The 12,728-nt window shown below is 40.2% G+C and overlaps 2 protein-coding genes across 2 annotated transcripts; one reads left to right on the top strand and one right to left on the bottom strand.

Moving 5' to 3' along the window:
- Positions 1-285: 285 nt before the first annotated feature.
- Positions 286-6,293, bottom strand: LOC140784197 (mitogen-activated protein kinase kinase kinase 1-like). Its single transcript, XM_073131458.1, has 8 exons — positions 5,418-6,293; positions 4,296-4,380; positions 4,144-4,206; positions 3,500-3,657; positions 2,961-3,036; positions 2,793-2,852; positions 1,754-1,858; positions 286-653 (listed from the first exon to the last, which is right to left on the bottom strand). Exons 1-8 carry the CDS (start codon positions 6,092-6,094, stop codon positions 495-497), a joined length of 1,383 nt encoding a protein of 460 aa, XP_072987559.1. The 5' UTR covers positions 6,095-6,293; the 3' UTR covers positions 286-494.
- Positions 6,294-6,951: 658 nt separating this feature from the next.
- Positions 6,952-12,014, top strand: LOC140784189 (kinetochore protein NDC80 homolog). The gene is made up of 4 exons (XM_073131445.1): positions 6,952-8,173; positions 9,442-9,688; positions 11,351-11,497; positions 11,574-12,014. Exons 1-4 carry the CDS (start codon positions 7,044-7,046, stop codon positions 11,826-11,828), a joined length of 1,779 nt encoding a protein of 592 aa, XP_072987546.1. The 5' UTR covers positions 6,952-7,043; the 3' UTR covers positions 11,829-12,014.
- The last annotated feature ends 714 nt before the right edge of the window (positions 12,015-12,728 follow it).

Below are 12,728 nucleotides of genomic sequence, written 5' to 3'. Positions count from 1 at the left end.
TTATCCTTGTATCAATCTGAAATTGTAAATTGGCTCTCTCAGAATAGAGAAGACGTACACTTTTTAGGATAATGAAAATTATTGCGGAATAAAATGGATCGGATGCATAACTTTCTTCTTTTCTCATCTTGGTTAAACTAATTGTTTGTCTTTTGGTGCCTGCAAAGAACATGCATACTAATGCCACACATAGGATCCACAAAACTGGAAGATTTTACATGTCAAAGGGTAGACATCCAAGTTTTCTTTTGCTGGAAAAACAATGGGCAGAGCCCTTGAACAAAATGACAAGAAGAAATGACCTCCAAGAACTGTATCCTTGGTGGTTCTCTTATTTGCTTTTATCTTGTGAATAATCTCGTAAGTCCTAACACAATGAAACTAAAAAAAAAATTACTGGAAAGACCAATGGAGTACAAGTTGATATTGACCAGTGTGGTGGTAAGATATTCATTAATCTATGAATGATCATCGGAGCCTGCTGAAGATGGAAGCTATCTCTTCAGGAATGGATGCTTCAACAGCTGAGCAGCAGAGGGCCGATCGTCTGGATTAACCTGTACACACTGTTGTATAAAATCTCGGGCATCTCTTGTCAAGGAGTTGGGTATAGGTGGTCGTTCGCCCCGGCCAATTTTAAATAAAGCTTGTGCCTGCAAATTGGAGAGGGCTATAGTTATTTATTTAGAGCTTCTTGCAGCACTAAAATAAATAAAGATGTCAAAGTTGTACTAAATAGTCATGCTGGTGAAAATAATCAAATGATTCATGATATATTTTCTTTTAACTCCTTAAAGGCTAACGTGAAGCAGGGCATAGCAAACTATAAAGTGGAGGTCAATGCATAGCTGTCCAACAAATCCCGGTAAAAAGGCCTTCACCTAAAATTTCGTGTTTACTACAGTTACAAAACTATATTGGTAATGCTGGTGCAATTCGAAAGAACAAGTGCTTATATATTATCAAAAAGACTAGAGACAACAGTTTCTAATGCATAGTAAAATCAGCATGAAGATTGTGAAACATATTTAAGGGCATCATGGTTACTCGCAAGGGTGAACATAAAATGATGGAAACCAAGAGAGTTATGCACACACAAAAGATAAAGAACATATAAAGGTTGCCAGAGTTTCAGGTGCTCATGCAGATCAAAATTCAAGTGCTTGAAGGAGCTACTGCATCTCCATGCTAACCTGTTCCATGATACTCTCAGAGGTGATTGCTCTAGGAGAGAAATTTTAGCGGGTTGCTAGAACCTTCCGTTTTTGAGAAACAGAGTGTGGGGACAAAAATTTGTGCTGATGCTACCTTGTGTAGACACACAAGAAGACAGAAAGACAAGAAAATGAAGAAAGGTTTTTTGCACTATCCACGAGAAGACAGATTCATTGAACAAGTGAGCTGACACCTGCGGGAGGAGCCTATCACAACCAATAGTCTACATCACGCTTTCATGGTCCAAAATGGGAATCTCTGAATTTATGGGATAAAGGTCTTCTTTGTAAAGGTGGTTTCACCTACAGGCTATATTCAAATTCCTTAGTTTGACTTTGAATGAATCAGAAACAACTAGGAGAATACATTTCAATCTTTAAAGAAAAACCTAACTACCGTGATTAGAATTCTACAAGGCATGGCTGCTGTTACTTGCCCTTCTTTAGGTCATCTTAAAATGGACTTCTTAATCTTATAGAAGAATAATGTCAGCTCAACCAAAAATAGACATATTGTAGTTCAAAGTGAGATTACGCACCCATTCAACATCAGGATAAGGAACACGACGAGTTAACATCTCCAAAACAGTGCAGCCGAGGCTCCATATATCAGCTGGTGGCCCGTATGGTCTAGTCTTAGCAACCTGTAAATTAAACCTCTTATCAGATCACACTCCAGATTATGTCCAACTGCCACTCCCACCATGGAAATGTATATATGTGATTCTGTTCTTGAAGCTGGTGCAACATAATAAAGGATTGCTGGAAGGAAGCATTGAACACAAGCATACTCACACTCAAGATTAAAGTATTCAGATATAAATGGGACTTAACTAGATTGCCCAGTTGATCTACCATATATGATCACAGGTTTGCAAGGAACATCTAAACAAACAACAAATGCAGTAATCACTATGCATGACTTTGTGCAGATTTATTTTTAGTTCTTGCTCTTGTTTTGGGTAGGAAAGGCCATTTTCCATTCTAACTATTCATCAAAAGATTGTCTCAGACCCTCAGCTATACAAACAAGGAAAGCTTCCCCAGCATATTAATCTCCACTAGAGAGCAAGTGATTGAAGTTTCTTGTGCAAATCACTCATTCTTTCAGCGCATTTGCTGACTAATCCTGGGAAGTTTAAACATATCAAATTGACTGAGATGCAAATAAAGAAATATCGCATCAAGCAACACAGCTTATGGAAAGAGGCAAGAAGATGCGCCAAAATTCAGAGATGTCTGTTTCTTATCTACTTTTTCCCAAAACAAACATGGAAAATTTACCGACTTGCACACTTTTCAACTTTTTAGGACTTCTGAGTTTTCCATCTTCTCAAAACCTTTTCAGCAAAATTTATTTTACTTTCAACCATTACAATACTCAAAAGAGAGAATCTAAGTGTACTTCCCTAAAACCCCAATAGTATAAAATTTAATTTTATGCAGTCCCAGCTCCCAACAGTTTTGCCTGATAACACTTATCTATGTTATAAGTTTCTTGGTATTATCAATCCTGATGTTAGAGTTGTTTCGTATTTGTTAAAGTGGGATACCAAAGTACATAAAATAGTAGCTTACTTCTGGCGCCATCCAATATACAGTTCCCTTGCAAGATTTTGCTCCATTCAGTATAGTCAACTGAAAAAGAGTAATATATAGGAATTAAGTAGTTAAAAGTAACTCACAATCCCGCTCCCAAATGAATAAAAACTGAATGTACAAAAGAAGTGAAAAAAAAAATGGGACCTCCTTTGCCAATCCAAAATCTGCAAGTTTGACAGACCCCTTTGCATCAACCAATATATTTGCACATTTGATGTCTCTGCAAGGAGGCTTAAAAATATTAATTCTCCAGGAGCAGCATACTCTTATGCTCAAAGAAACACAAGAACGAACAATAGTGTGGAGTTTTGAACTAGAAAAGTTGAATCATATCTTATGTTATTCAAGAAAGTGTACCAAAAGGGAATTTCCATTTCCTTCTAGAAGACAGGGAAGATGAAATGATATTGCCCACATAATGCAGCCATTAGGGGACATTACCATGTTTCCTGATGAAACTTCTGGTCTACATATTGATGCATTTGTGAATATATAAACACCACTCAATCAAATATTTTACTTCTAATGAATACAACTCTAGCAACATGCTAATTATCAAAGTGCTACATGTCATCATGCAATTGATATTTTAAAACCACCCTCCTATCTGAAATAAAGGTGTAAAATAATGCAAGATATTTGTACAATGCAGTCCACGGGATGTACCAAATGAAGCACCTCACCTATGCACCACATTCCGTTCATGTAGAAAATTCAACCCATTTAGAATCTGCCTTGTGTATGCAGATACTTGTGAATCTTGCAAATGATACTTCTGATACAGAGAAGCCAAAGAACCCTGAGTAACAAGTTCAAGGAAGATGTACAATTTTGCTTCTTCCTACAAAATAATCTCTTGTCAGTTATTTCAATGAAATATAAACAAGGTAAGAGTAAACAAAAGTTCTTTTTGGCAAGATCAGATAGAGTGAGGTGAATAAAAGGCTAAATCAAAGAAATTTCTCTATGCTATGACTATATTACAAGATGATGAAGAGTCATCAATTGTACTATGGATAGACAATACTACCTTTTATGTATTAGAATAATAGTTGGCAAGCAAAGATGTTTATAGAATATATGAAAGCAGATAACACAACCTAAGCTCCTATTCAGTTGTATGGAAAGACCATACTTTATGGTTTTAGTCACTATAAGATATTTTTATGCCCATTGTTAAACAGTGCCTGGAAAAAGGTGCTCCTTCATCATTTGAGGTAATAAAAAAAAAATTCAAGAGAAGAAACATGTTATAATAATCTAAAAGTCACTTCTGGTTCAGTATCACCGCAAGTAGGAAACATTTGTAAATAACAATGCAGAATACCTTGTCTGATCCAAAATATTGAACAATGTTCTCATGTTCAAAACGACTTAAAAGCGAGATCTCCTGCAATCATAAGCTTAACATCAGAGGGGAAAAATAAGAAAGAGAACAGAAATGTTTTTTCAAGAGCCATTTAACATTACTCATAATACCTGCTCTAATTGAAAAATGCATTGTTTCGCATTGCTTCCTTGGTCAAGCAAGGATACTTCTTTGACTGCGAAAAAGAATCCATCACTGCAAAGATGAGGTTAGTAAGAACTTAGCAATATGGAACGGTGTTTTGAAAATCGGAAAAGATGGCCGCCATGGCGGGGCAGTGCACCGGCCGCCCCGCCATTCGGTATGGCGCTCGCATAAGGCGGGTTGCCACCTTGGCGAGCCGCCTGAGCGCCAAAAGGTGCCAGGCGGGCCGTTCACCCGATAAGGCGGGATGGTTGTTCGGCCCGCCAACCCGCCTTATTAGGTTACAAACGGGTATAGAGTCGGGTTATTATCCATTAAGATAACTAACTCATTAACCTTAATATAAAAACTCTCTTCTCTCTCTCGCTGCTCTCCTCTCCTAAGTCTCGACAGAGAAATTAGAAACCCTAAAAGGCCTAAACCTCTGATCCTCTTTGGCTCTCCCGTCCATGATCGGCAACATCGAGCTCCAAGGTAGCTAAAGCGGCGGCTAATGGCATCGTGCAGCAACAGCGAGAAGCGGACGAGTTGGCAGGGAGTGAGAAGCGGAAGAGGTACGATCCTCTTTCCCTTTCTCTTTCACTCTCTCTCTCTCTCTCTCACAGTCCTCCGTCTCTCTCTCTCTCCCTTCCTCCCTCACAGTCTCACTCTCTCAATCGAACAAATCGAATGTCCTTTTTTTAAAATCTGTTTTAATTAGTTAATCAGTTATGCTAGGCAATTAGACAAAATGCAAGTCAAAAGTCAACTAAATTAATTATCTGTTGAAGAATAAATGCTTGTAAAGTTGTACATTAGTAATTATCTATTAATCACTTAATATGTTGAAATGTTTTAATCTGTCAAATGTTAATCACTTAGTAATTAGTCTATTAGTTTGTTCGTCAGTAATTATATATAAGTATGTAATGTATATTATATATGTTTATTTATTTATTTTTTATTTTTTATATTAAAAATGTTAAACCACCTCGTCACTCACCTTCCGCCTAGGCACTAGGCGGTGGGGTGACCGCCCGCCGTTCGTGACCGCCTTTCAAAACATTGATATGGAAGTTAGGAATCCAAATAAAAAGGTGGTTACTTACTCGCTGATCGCCTCATACACCGTTCCAAAAGATCCACTTCCAAGGCGATCACCTCTTATCCATGATCTTGATCTGATCATCCTCTTGAAACTCCCACTGGGTGAAATGGAAATGATTCTTTCTTCATCCCTTTCTGCCGACGAAACTTGTCGGGGTAAATCCAATACAATTTCTGATGAAATCCTTGTGTAATTGGACGTCGATTCCGTAAGACCTCTTGCCGTCTCGCCCAATCTCATCCCCTTCTCCTCTTCTTCCTGAACAACTTCTTCGCTATAATTTTCTCCAGCCTCCTCATCCTTCTCGGATTCGAAAGAAAACCGAGAATTCTGCTCAATTCCAACCGTCGATTCAACGATTAGGCGGTGGTCGTCCTCCAAATCGCGTCCACTGTCGTAATTGGGGGTAGAATTTGGAGGAGTAGGAGGAGCGACGTCAGAATAGGATTTGAGAGCAGCCCACGTGGAGGCGGGGACAGCGAACTCCTCGGGGCCGGTGAGGCCGAGGGTTCGGCAGAGGAGGTCGACCTCGCCGGCCACGCCGCCACGGATCCGGAAGCTGGTTTTGGAGAAGTCGAAATGATGTGGTTGATCCGACGAGACTTCGTACTCCACGTTCTTGATCGCGTTCCGCCGCTCCAGCCTCCGCCTTTGGCTTGAAGTTATCTTCGGGTTCATCTCCAAGGATTCTAATGCTTCCGTGGAACGAGGAGGAGGAGGCGATGAGGAGAAGTTAGGTTTTCGATTTTATAGAGAAAAAGTCAGAGGGTTTGACTTCTTAATATCGTGGATATCTGACGCCCATAATGTTCCGGAGTTTTTTTTTCCCTCAAATTTTATGTCGTAAAATGCTAAATTGATCGGGATTTTAGTTAGAGAATGAACTCAGCAATTCAACATCTTCTTTATAAACTAATAAAGTATTAAATTTATCAGTATTTTTACTGTGGTAAACTAACGCATATCAAAACAATTATTTACGGTATGAACTTAGTTTTCTGAATTTAATTATTATATAAACTATTATTATATTTATACCTTATGAAAAGAAAAATAATGAATATTTAATGTTTAACTTGTAAGTAAAACATTGATCAATTTAATGTTTTATTTGCGATTTTATAATATAAATACTGAGCTAATAAAAAAAAAGATCTTTTTTAGCATTAATCTATTTTGCTAAATAAAATTAAGAGGAGGATAAGCTTAGTCAACAACTCTAATGTTGAGAGTGGAGGCGAATTATCGTGGAAGGTGGAGATGGAGGAGAGGGTCAATGCCAACGTCATAAGCCGTTGGATGAGTCCTGGGCCGTCACGTTGTTGCATGTTGAATTGTTGACTGGTTGACTACTGGTTTTAATAATGCCGCACGTCATATAATATAATATCTAATGGGCCGACGACGTTTGAAGCCCAAGTCCATAGTCTTATTTAACGTCAGGCCTATACTCCTCCATCCACTTCTTACGTGTCGCTTGATGCCGTCGCCCACGTGTACCCCTCGGTTCTCTTATGCAACCCATCAAATCGAAGGGCGGCCTCCACCAATTTCAAACCCCCAAAAAACCCACCCAAACCTCCTCTCGCCAAAGCGGGAAATCACCCAAATCTCGAGATAGATCACGATGCGGGGCGCCGGTGGCCGGCGTCGCTTTCCGAAATCCTCTCTCCCTCATCCTGTCGTCGACCGCACATCCTCCTTCGACGTCTCCGTCGCCGCCGCCGTTGGCCTCTCCCGCCGCGATTCGGACGTCAGCAGTCTCTGTAGCTCCGCTGGCGGCCGACCTTCCACTACCACCGCGTCCCACCTCTTCCTCTCCGATCGATCCTCCCAATCCGCGGCCCTACGCGCAGTCAACTCCTACCTCTCCTCTCTCTCCGCCCCTTTCACCCTCCGCCCTCCTCTCCCCTCTGCCCGCGACATCTCCGACGCCTTCCGCCTCCTCCTCTCCCGCCTCGGTTTCCCCGTCTCCTCCGACAAGCCCCTCGACGACGAGGTCCTCTATCTCCTCCGACTTCTCCGCTGCCCGCTGAAGCTCACCCGCTCCGCTCTCAAGGCCCCCGGCACACCCCACTCATGGCCGCCGCTCCTCTCCGCTCTCCACTGGCTCACGCAGCTCGCGCGCGTCGCCGACCACTTCTTGAACTCTCCCTCCTCCAATTCCACAAACGACCTCCTCCTCTACATCAACCAGAGCTACTCCCTCTTCATCTCCGGCGACGATGACGCCGTCGCCGATCTCGATGAAGAATACCTCTCCAAGGCCCGTAGCCACGCCGCCGCCGCTGCGGCGTCCGCGGATAAGCTTGAGAAAGAGGCCGCGGATCTCGAGGCGAGGGTGCGCGCCGTCAAGGCCGGCCCTTCGCGGCGCGAAGCACTTGAGAGCGAGCGGAGCGTGCTTGTGGAAGATGTTAAGAAGTTCCAGGCGGTGGTGGAGAGCTGGGGAGGGAAATTGGCGGGGATGGAGGAGGCGGTTGGGGATTTGGAGAAGGAGCTGGATGCGAAGGAGAGGGAGAGCCGGAGGCTGTGCGAGGAGAATGAGGAGTTGAAGAAGAGGGTCGAGGGGCAGGCGGTGAATGTGAGGGACGCAGAGAGGATGAAGAGGGAGCTGCAGGCGGTGGAGAGGGATGTGGCGGAGGCAGAGACTGGGAGAGCGGCCTTGGAGGAAAAGGCGTGGGAGCTCGAGGCAAGCATTACGCGGAAGATGGATGAACTCGAGGTGCTCGTGCAGCAGTGCAACCAGGCTAGTAGAAAGTAAATATACCTTCTTTCTCTTCCTTCGCTATTGAAATATTGCTTATTATGAAGATATTCTACATTTGTCAAGCAATTTACACAGAAGAATGCCAACTGAATAGAAAGCTAATCCTTTTCTCCCCATATTTTCATCCTGTGGATAGGTTCATTCACTGCTAGCTATATTCTTATACTCAATCCATATGACATACTTTATGGGTGATTTCTCTTGTGGCTTTTCAGTATTTCAAGGCAACTAATTGTAAAGGAAACAACATTATATAAAAGAATGTCTATAGTCCTGGAGGGATCATAAAACTTATGTCACAATTTGAGATTCAAATCTATTTTGTGGATTAAATTGTCAAACATATAATGATTGAGAGAATCTTTCTTCTTTATTTGCCTTTTAATTGACTTGTAAAATGTTCTCTTCTTCTTGATTGCTTTGCAGCTGGTTAGTTGGAAAAAAAAAAAACTATCTTTCTTGGTATTAGGTTTTTTCTGAATATTGGAAGTCACCCTGTAGAGGTATCTGCATATTTATGGAGTAAGACTTCAAAATATTTAGAAGAATGTGGCAGATATGAATCATCTATGAAGAAATAATCAAATAATACTATTTGATTGTTTATGTATAAGAGATAAAGGTTGCAGATCAGCTAATGGAATAGTTGGTATTTCTTATCAGTAGTACAGTATTGACACTGGAAGTCTAGAAGTGGTCAGACCTTTTGAAGGAAATGCAGCAACAGAGCATTCAACCTTATTTGGCTAAAATAGGCATCTGGGTGAGAACGATGGAGATTTACAGTTTAAACAAGTAAGGAACAATTAGAAAGATAATATTTGTCATAAAATGGGGTACATTGACGGCATTGAGGATTTAGTATGCTGGAGCAAGCACAAGAGTGGCACATATCAAGGAGAAAGACACTGACATTTTGTAAGGGCATCAGAAAATGAGTTTCTCAGGAGGTTGATATATGACTCGTAGGGAAGGGATTTAGAGTTAATGTGGAGAAGAGTCTGTCAAAAAGAATTGGTAAATTTGGCTATAATAGTAAAGCCTTAAGTAACAACTATTAGAAATTGCAGTGAGAAAGTGTTGTTGGTTTCATATTTACTAGAGGAACAAAGAGTGTAGAGAAAGGTGCATCAAAAGTCAAAAGCAATTTCAGATTAGTGTTGTTTTGCCTTTTTCAGATCTGCATTTTTATTTAGTTTCAACTTAACTTCTTCTAAGGAGCTAATTTTTGATCTATTTCTCAAAATCAATTTCTCAGGTTAAAGCTTGGAACGGATTTTCAATATGTGCTAAATGCTCAAGGATCTTCTCCGGCTGAAGTAATAGGCGTTGATTATAAAACTATTCTGAAACCTGCACTCAATGCTCTGACTGAAGATACCAAGAAGGTATCTGTTTCAAAGCTCGAGGAATCAATTTCCCTACAGCAGCAAACACGAGAAAATGCTAAAATACTAGAGGAGAAGAGTAACTGCAGTACAGCTCTTCAGACTTATATTGATGAGGTGAGTCACTTGTAATAGCTTATCTTTTCCTATATACAAATTCATGCGGTTGATTATTCCCTTTTATCCATATATCCTTACTATTTCCATTTTCTGAATGATGAATTTTAGCAAATAAGGACTCTCGTCATTGTGAAATTGTAGCACTTCATGTAGCTAGTTGATAACTATTGTAACCCACAAGGCCTTACTCTATAACCAACAAAGCACTTGTTCTGTAGAACAAATAAAACGTGTCTAAATTCAAGAGACATTCCAATTCTGATGATATCCGATGTCGGAAGCTGATTACTTTTGGTACCTCTGTGAAAACAATGGTCTTTTTTTGTCATGTCTGCACTCTGCTACAAATAGGAGCAGCACTTTTTATGCTAATAAAAGCAATAAATTGTTTGAATTTTGAAGTTAGTCTATTATTCTCCTTTCTCTCTCTCTACTGATATCATTTTCCCCTATAAAATTCATTGTGATATGTATTGTTGCTTGAGTGAATGTTCTGTTTTCCATTCTATAATGCATTATACTGTAAAGTAAATGCATAATAATTGATTGTAAATGTGCAAACATTTAACTGAGCTTGGTAAGGTAACTGGCCCTTTGAACAAGAAACTTAGCTTATAGAATCTTACAATTCCAGCACACATTATATTAGGATTTATTCTAAGTTATCTGGTGTAAGCGGTCAAGCACGTAAGTTGATTAATCAAGAAAAAGCTGCTCATTGAGTCCTTTCTGTAGGACTGGAGTGGTTGGCAAAAATCAAGAATTACAATGCAAGTTCATGGGTGCACTTCTGTGTTATTTGCAAGAATGCAGTTAGAGACTCTGCAATTCTCTGTTTAAACAATGTAACATGAAGGTTCAGAAGGCTGTGAAAGTCTTCTGTAAGATCTGAAGTTTTGACCACGCAGCATGCTTCCAGAGAGCTTCAGAGATAGTTTTCTGCTTCAAAATAAGTTAGTCCAGCGGGCCTTTTTATGATATTTAAATTATTCTGATGGTGTGCTGATGCTATTAGCTGTAAGACAGATGTATTGCTTGTTGCTGTTGTTTCCATTTTTGTGTCTTTGGATAGCAGTACAAATAAAAACACTTTGGGGTATCTAATTTTATTGCCCTCCTCTGGGGGAACAAAGTAGCGTGTATACATCTTGCCTAATCCATACCTTCATTGGCAGGACTCTCGCTATCCTTTCTGTGTGTATTATTCCGTTGTCAAATTTTGGTGTTGGCATTTGAGGCTTTGAGCATGTGAAAGTGTGTTTCCTGTTGTACACTTGCATGCGGCAACATTACGTCATCTGTTACATATGGAGTATGGAGCCTAGTTACCTCAGACTGTAGACTACATTATTCAGCTCACAAAATAAATGAAATTTCAAATAGTTGATGACTGTTTACCCACTTAAACTTTCAGACTGAAATTCTTGGCGTTTCCGTTATTTTTCTATGCCTGACAGCCTGAGTGCTGAAGAACTTTTTCATTTCTTTATTTCTTTAGCATGTAAAGCACAATAAATACTTTTTGTAAATGATTTACCTGATGACACTTGCAATTTATATTAGATCTATCTTGCAAAGCAAAGCTGTTTCCTGTTATCATGGGATGTAATTCTATCCTTTATTGGGAAGTTCTAACTGCTTCTGCTACACATTTTTCAGATTGATGCTCGCATTAGTACAGTAAAGAGTGAAACAGAGGATGGTGGATCTAGATGTGCAGCAGAGTCTGAAAAAATGAAAGAGGAAACAGCAAGGAAAGAACATCAGCTTGTTATTGTGGAAAAAGAAGCAGAGGAATATTTAAGGGTAACTTTCTTTTGTATCTTTTCTAATTGAAGATACTCCCACAATGATATTACTGGCTAATCCACTATATCCTCAGAACTCGGAACAAAAGCTTCAGGATGCTGCAAGGGAAAGCGATGAAGCAACACAGGTGTGTGCTTGCGAGCTCTTGGCGTTGATCGATTCTGTATCGGAGTATAAAGAATTCATGGAGTCCATGGTCGCTGGAGTGAAATCAGATTTATCTGAAACTGTCGACATTGTGGCTTCCTTGTCAGCAAAATTGGTCTCTAGCGATTCCACTCTGAGCCTTGCTCGTCTAAAACGAGCACGCATCCCTTCGCCAAACTGAAAGTCCTTGCACTATCTGTCATAAATAATTTCTTATATCAATTTACTTCAGCTCCCTGCAAACTGTGGCCTGTATGATTTTGTTAAGTCTGCTGCTGATTCCGATAGCTTGTATGTAGCAGTTTGTGTATCTGTTGTAGGCTGTACAGTTTAAAAATATTGTGCTGTCTTTCTATCTTTGTTTAAAGTTTTCTATCTCTTCTCTTGATTATTTTTTTGAAAGCTTGTTGCCGTACCAAGTACTAATCGATGCTTTAGTTTGCTACTCTTTAATGATCTGTAAGCCCGTGGGCTGAGGATATTTGTATTCGTAGGGAAAGATTGGCATTTGGATATATGGTCAGGTTATCATAACCGAAGACTGAGACTGCTTCGATATGTCTTGGTTCTGCACTGTTCGATGTTCAAGCCTCCATATTCAACCCTTATTTATCGGTTCTCTTTATATTCTCATCTCTCTTTCGTTGCTGCTGCTTGAACTTCTAATAATCATTACCAATTTCAACAAGATTTCCTATTAAAAGGGCGTCCTTTTTTATCCAATTCTCAATGCTTTAAACCCGAACAAGGCCAAACAAGGCGGGGTTTAGTCCAGTCGCGTCCAATCGGCAAATTTTTCCCAGGTATTAGTAAGCAGGGGCCATTTGTTTTCCTTCTCCGAGGTCAAAGCACTAAGAGGTCCACGACTGCAACACGACTGCAACTAAGTAAATACCTTAAAGCCGGCGATACCACTACATTTTCCTAAGGTAAGGTGGATGTACAAATTTTCTATGCATCATCTTACTCTCAACCTTGGAATCCCTGGAGGGCTGATTTATGAATCGCATAGACCAATATGCCAGCTCCTATGCGGGAACTAAAATGTTTTACGTAAACGAGCATCATCTGTCCTGCTACG

Source organism: Typha latifolia, chromosome 1 (genome assembly GCF_019914945.1).
Source record: "Typha latifolia isolate L0001 chromosome 1, TyphaL0001v2, whole genome shotgun sequence".
NCBI lineage: Eukaryota > Viridiplantae > Streptophyta > Magnoliopsida > Poales > Typhaceae > Typha > Typha latifolia.
Note: the sequence above shows the minus strand (reverse complement) of the source record. Positions and strands in the feature narration are given on the sequence as shown.

Bases quoted from the DNA above. Each gene is read 5' to 3' on its own strand.
- LOC140784197 (XM_073131458.1), bottom strand. From the start codon at position 6,094: ATGAACCCGAAGATAACTTCAAGCCAAAGGCGGAGGCTGGAGCGGCGG. The intron at 3,658-4,143 runs GTATTCTGCATT...ATTATTTTGTAG, and splicing joins AATATTTTGGATCAGACAAG to GAAGAAGCAAAATTGTACAT. The intron at 654-1,753 runs GTGCGTAATCTC...TCCAATTTGCAG, and splicing joins CTTATCCTGATGTTGAATGG to GCACAAGCTTTATTTAAAAT.
- LOC140784189 (XM_073131445.1), top strand. From the start codon at position 7,044: ATGCGGGGCGCCGGTGGCCGGCGTCGCTTTCCGAAATCCTCTCTCCCT. The intron at 8,174-9,441 runs GTAAATATACCT...TCAATTTCTCAG, and splicing joins TGCAACCAGGCTAGTAGAAA to GTTAAAGCTTGGAACGGATT. The intron at 11,498-11,573 runs GTAACTTTCTTT...CTATATCCTCAG, and splicing joins AAGCAGAGGAATATTTAAGG to AACTCGGAACAAAAGCTTCA.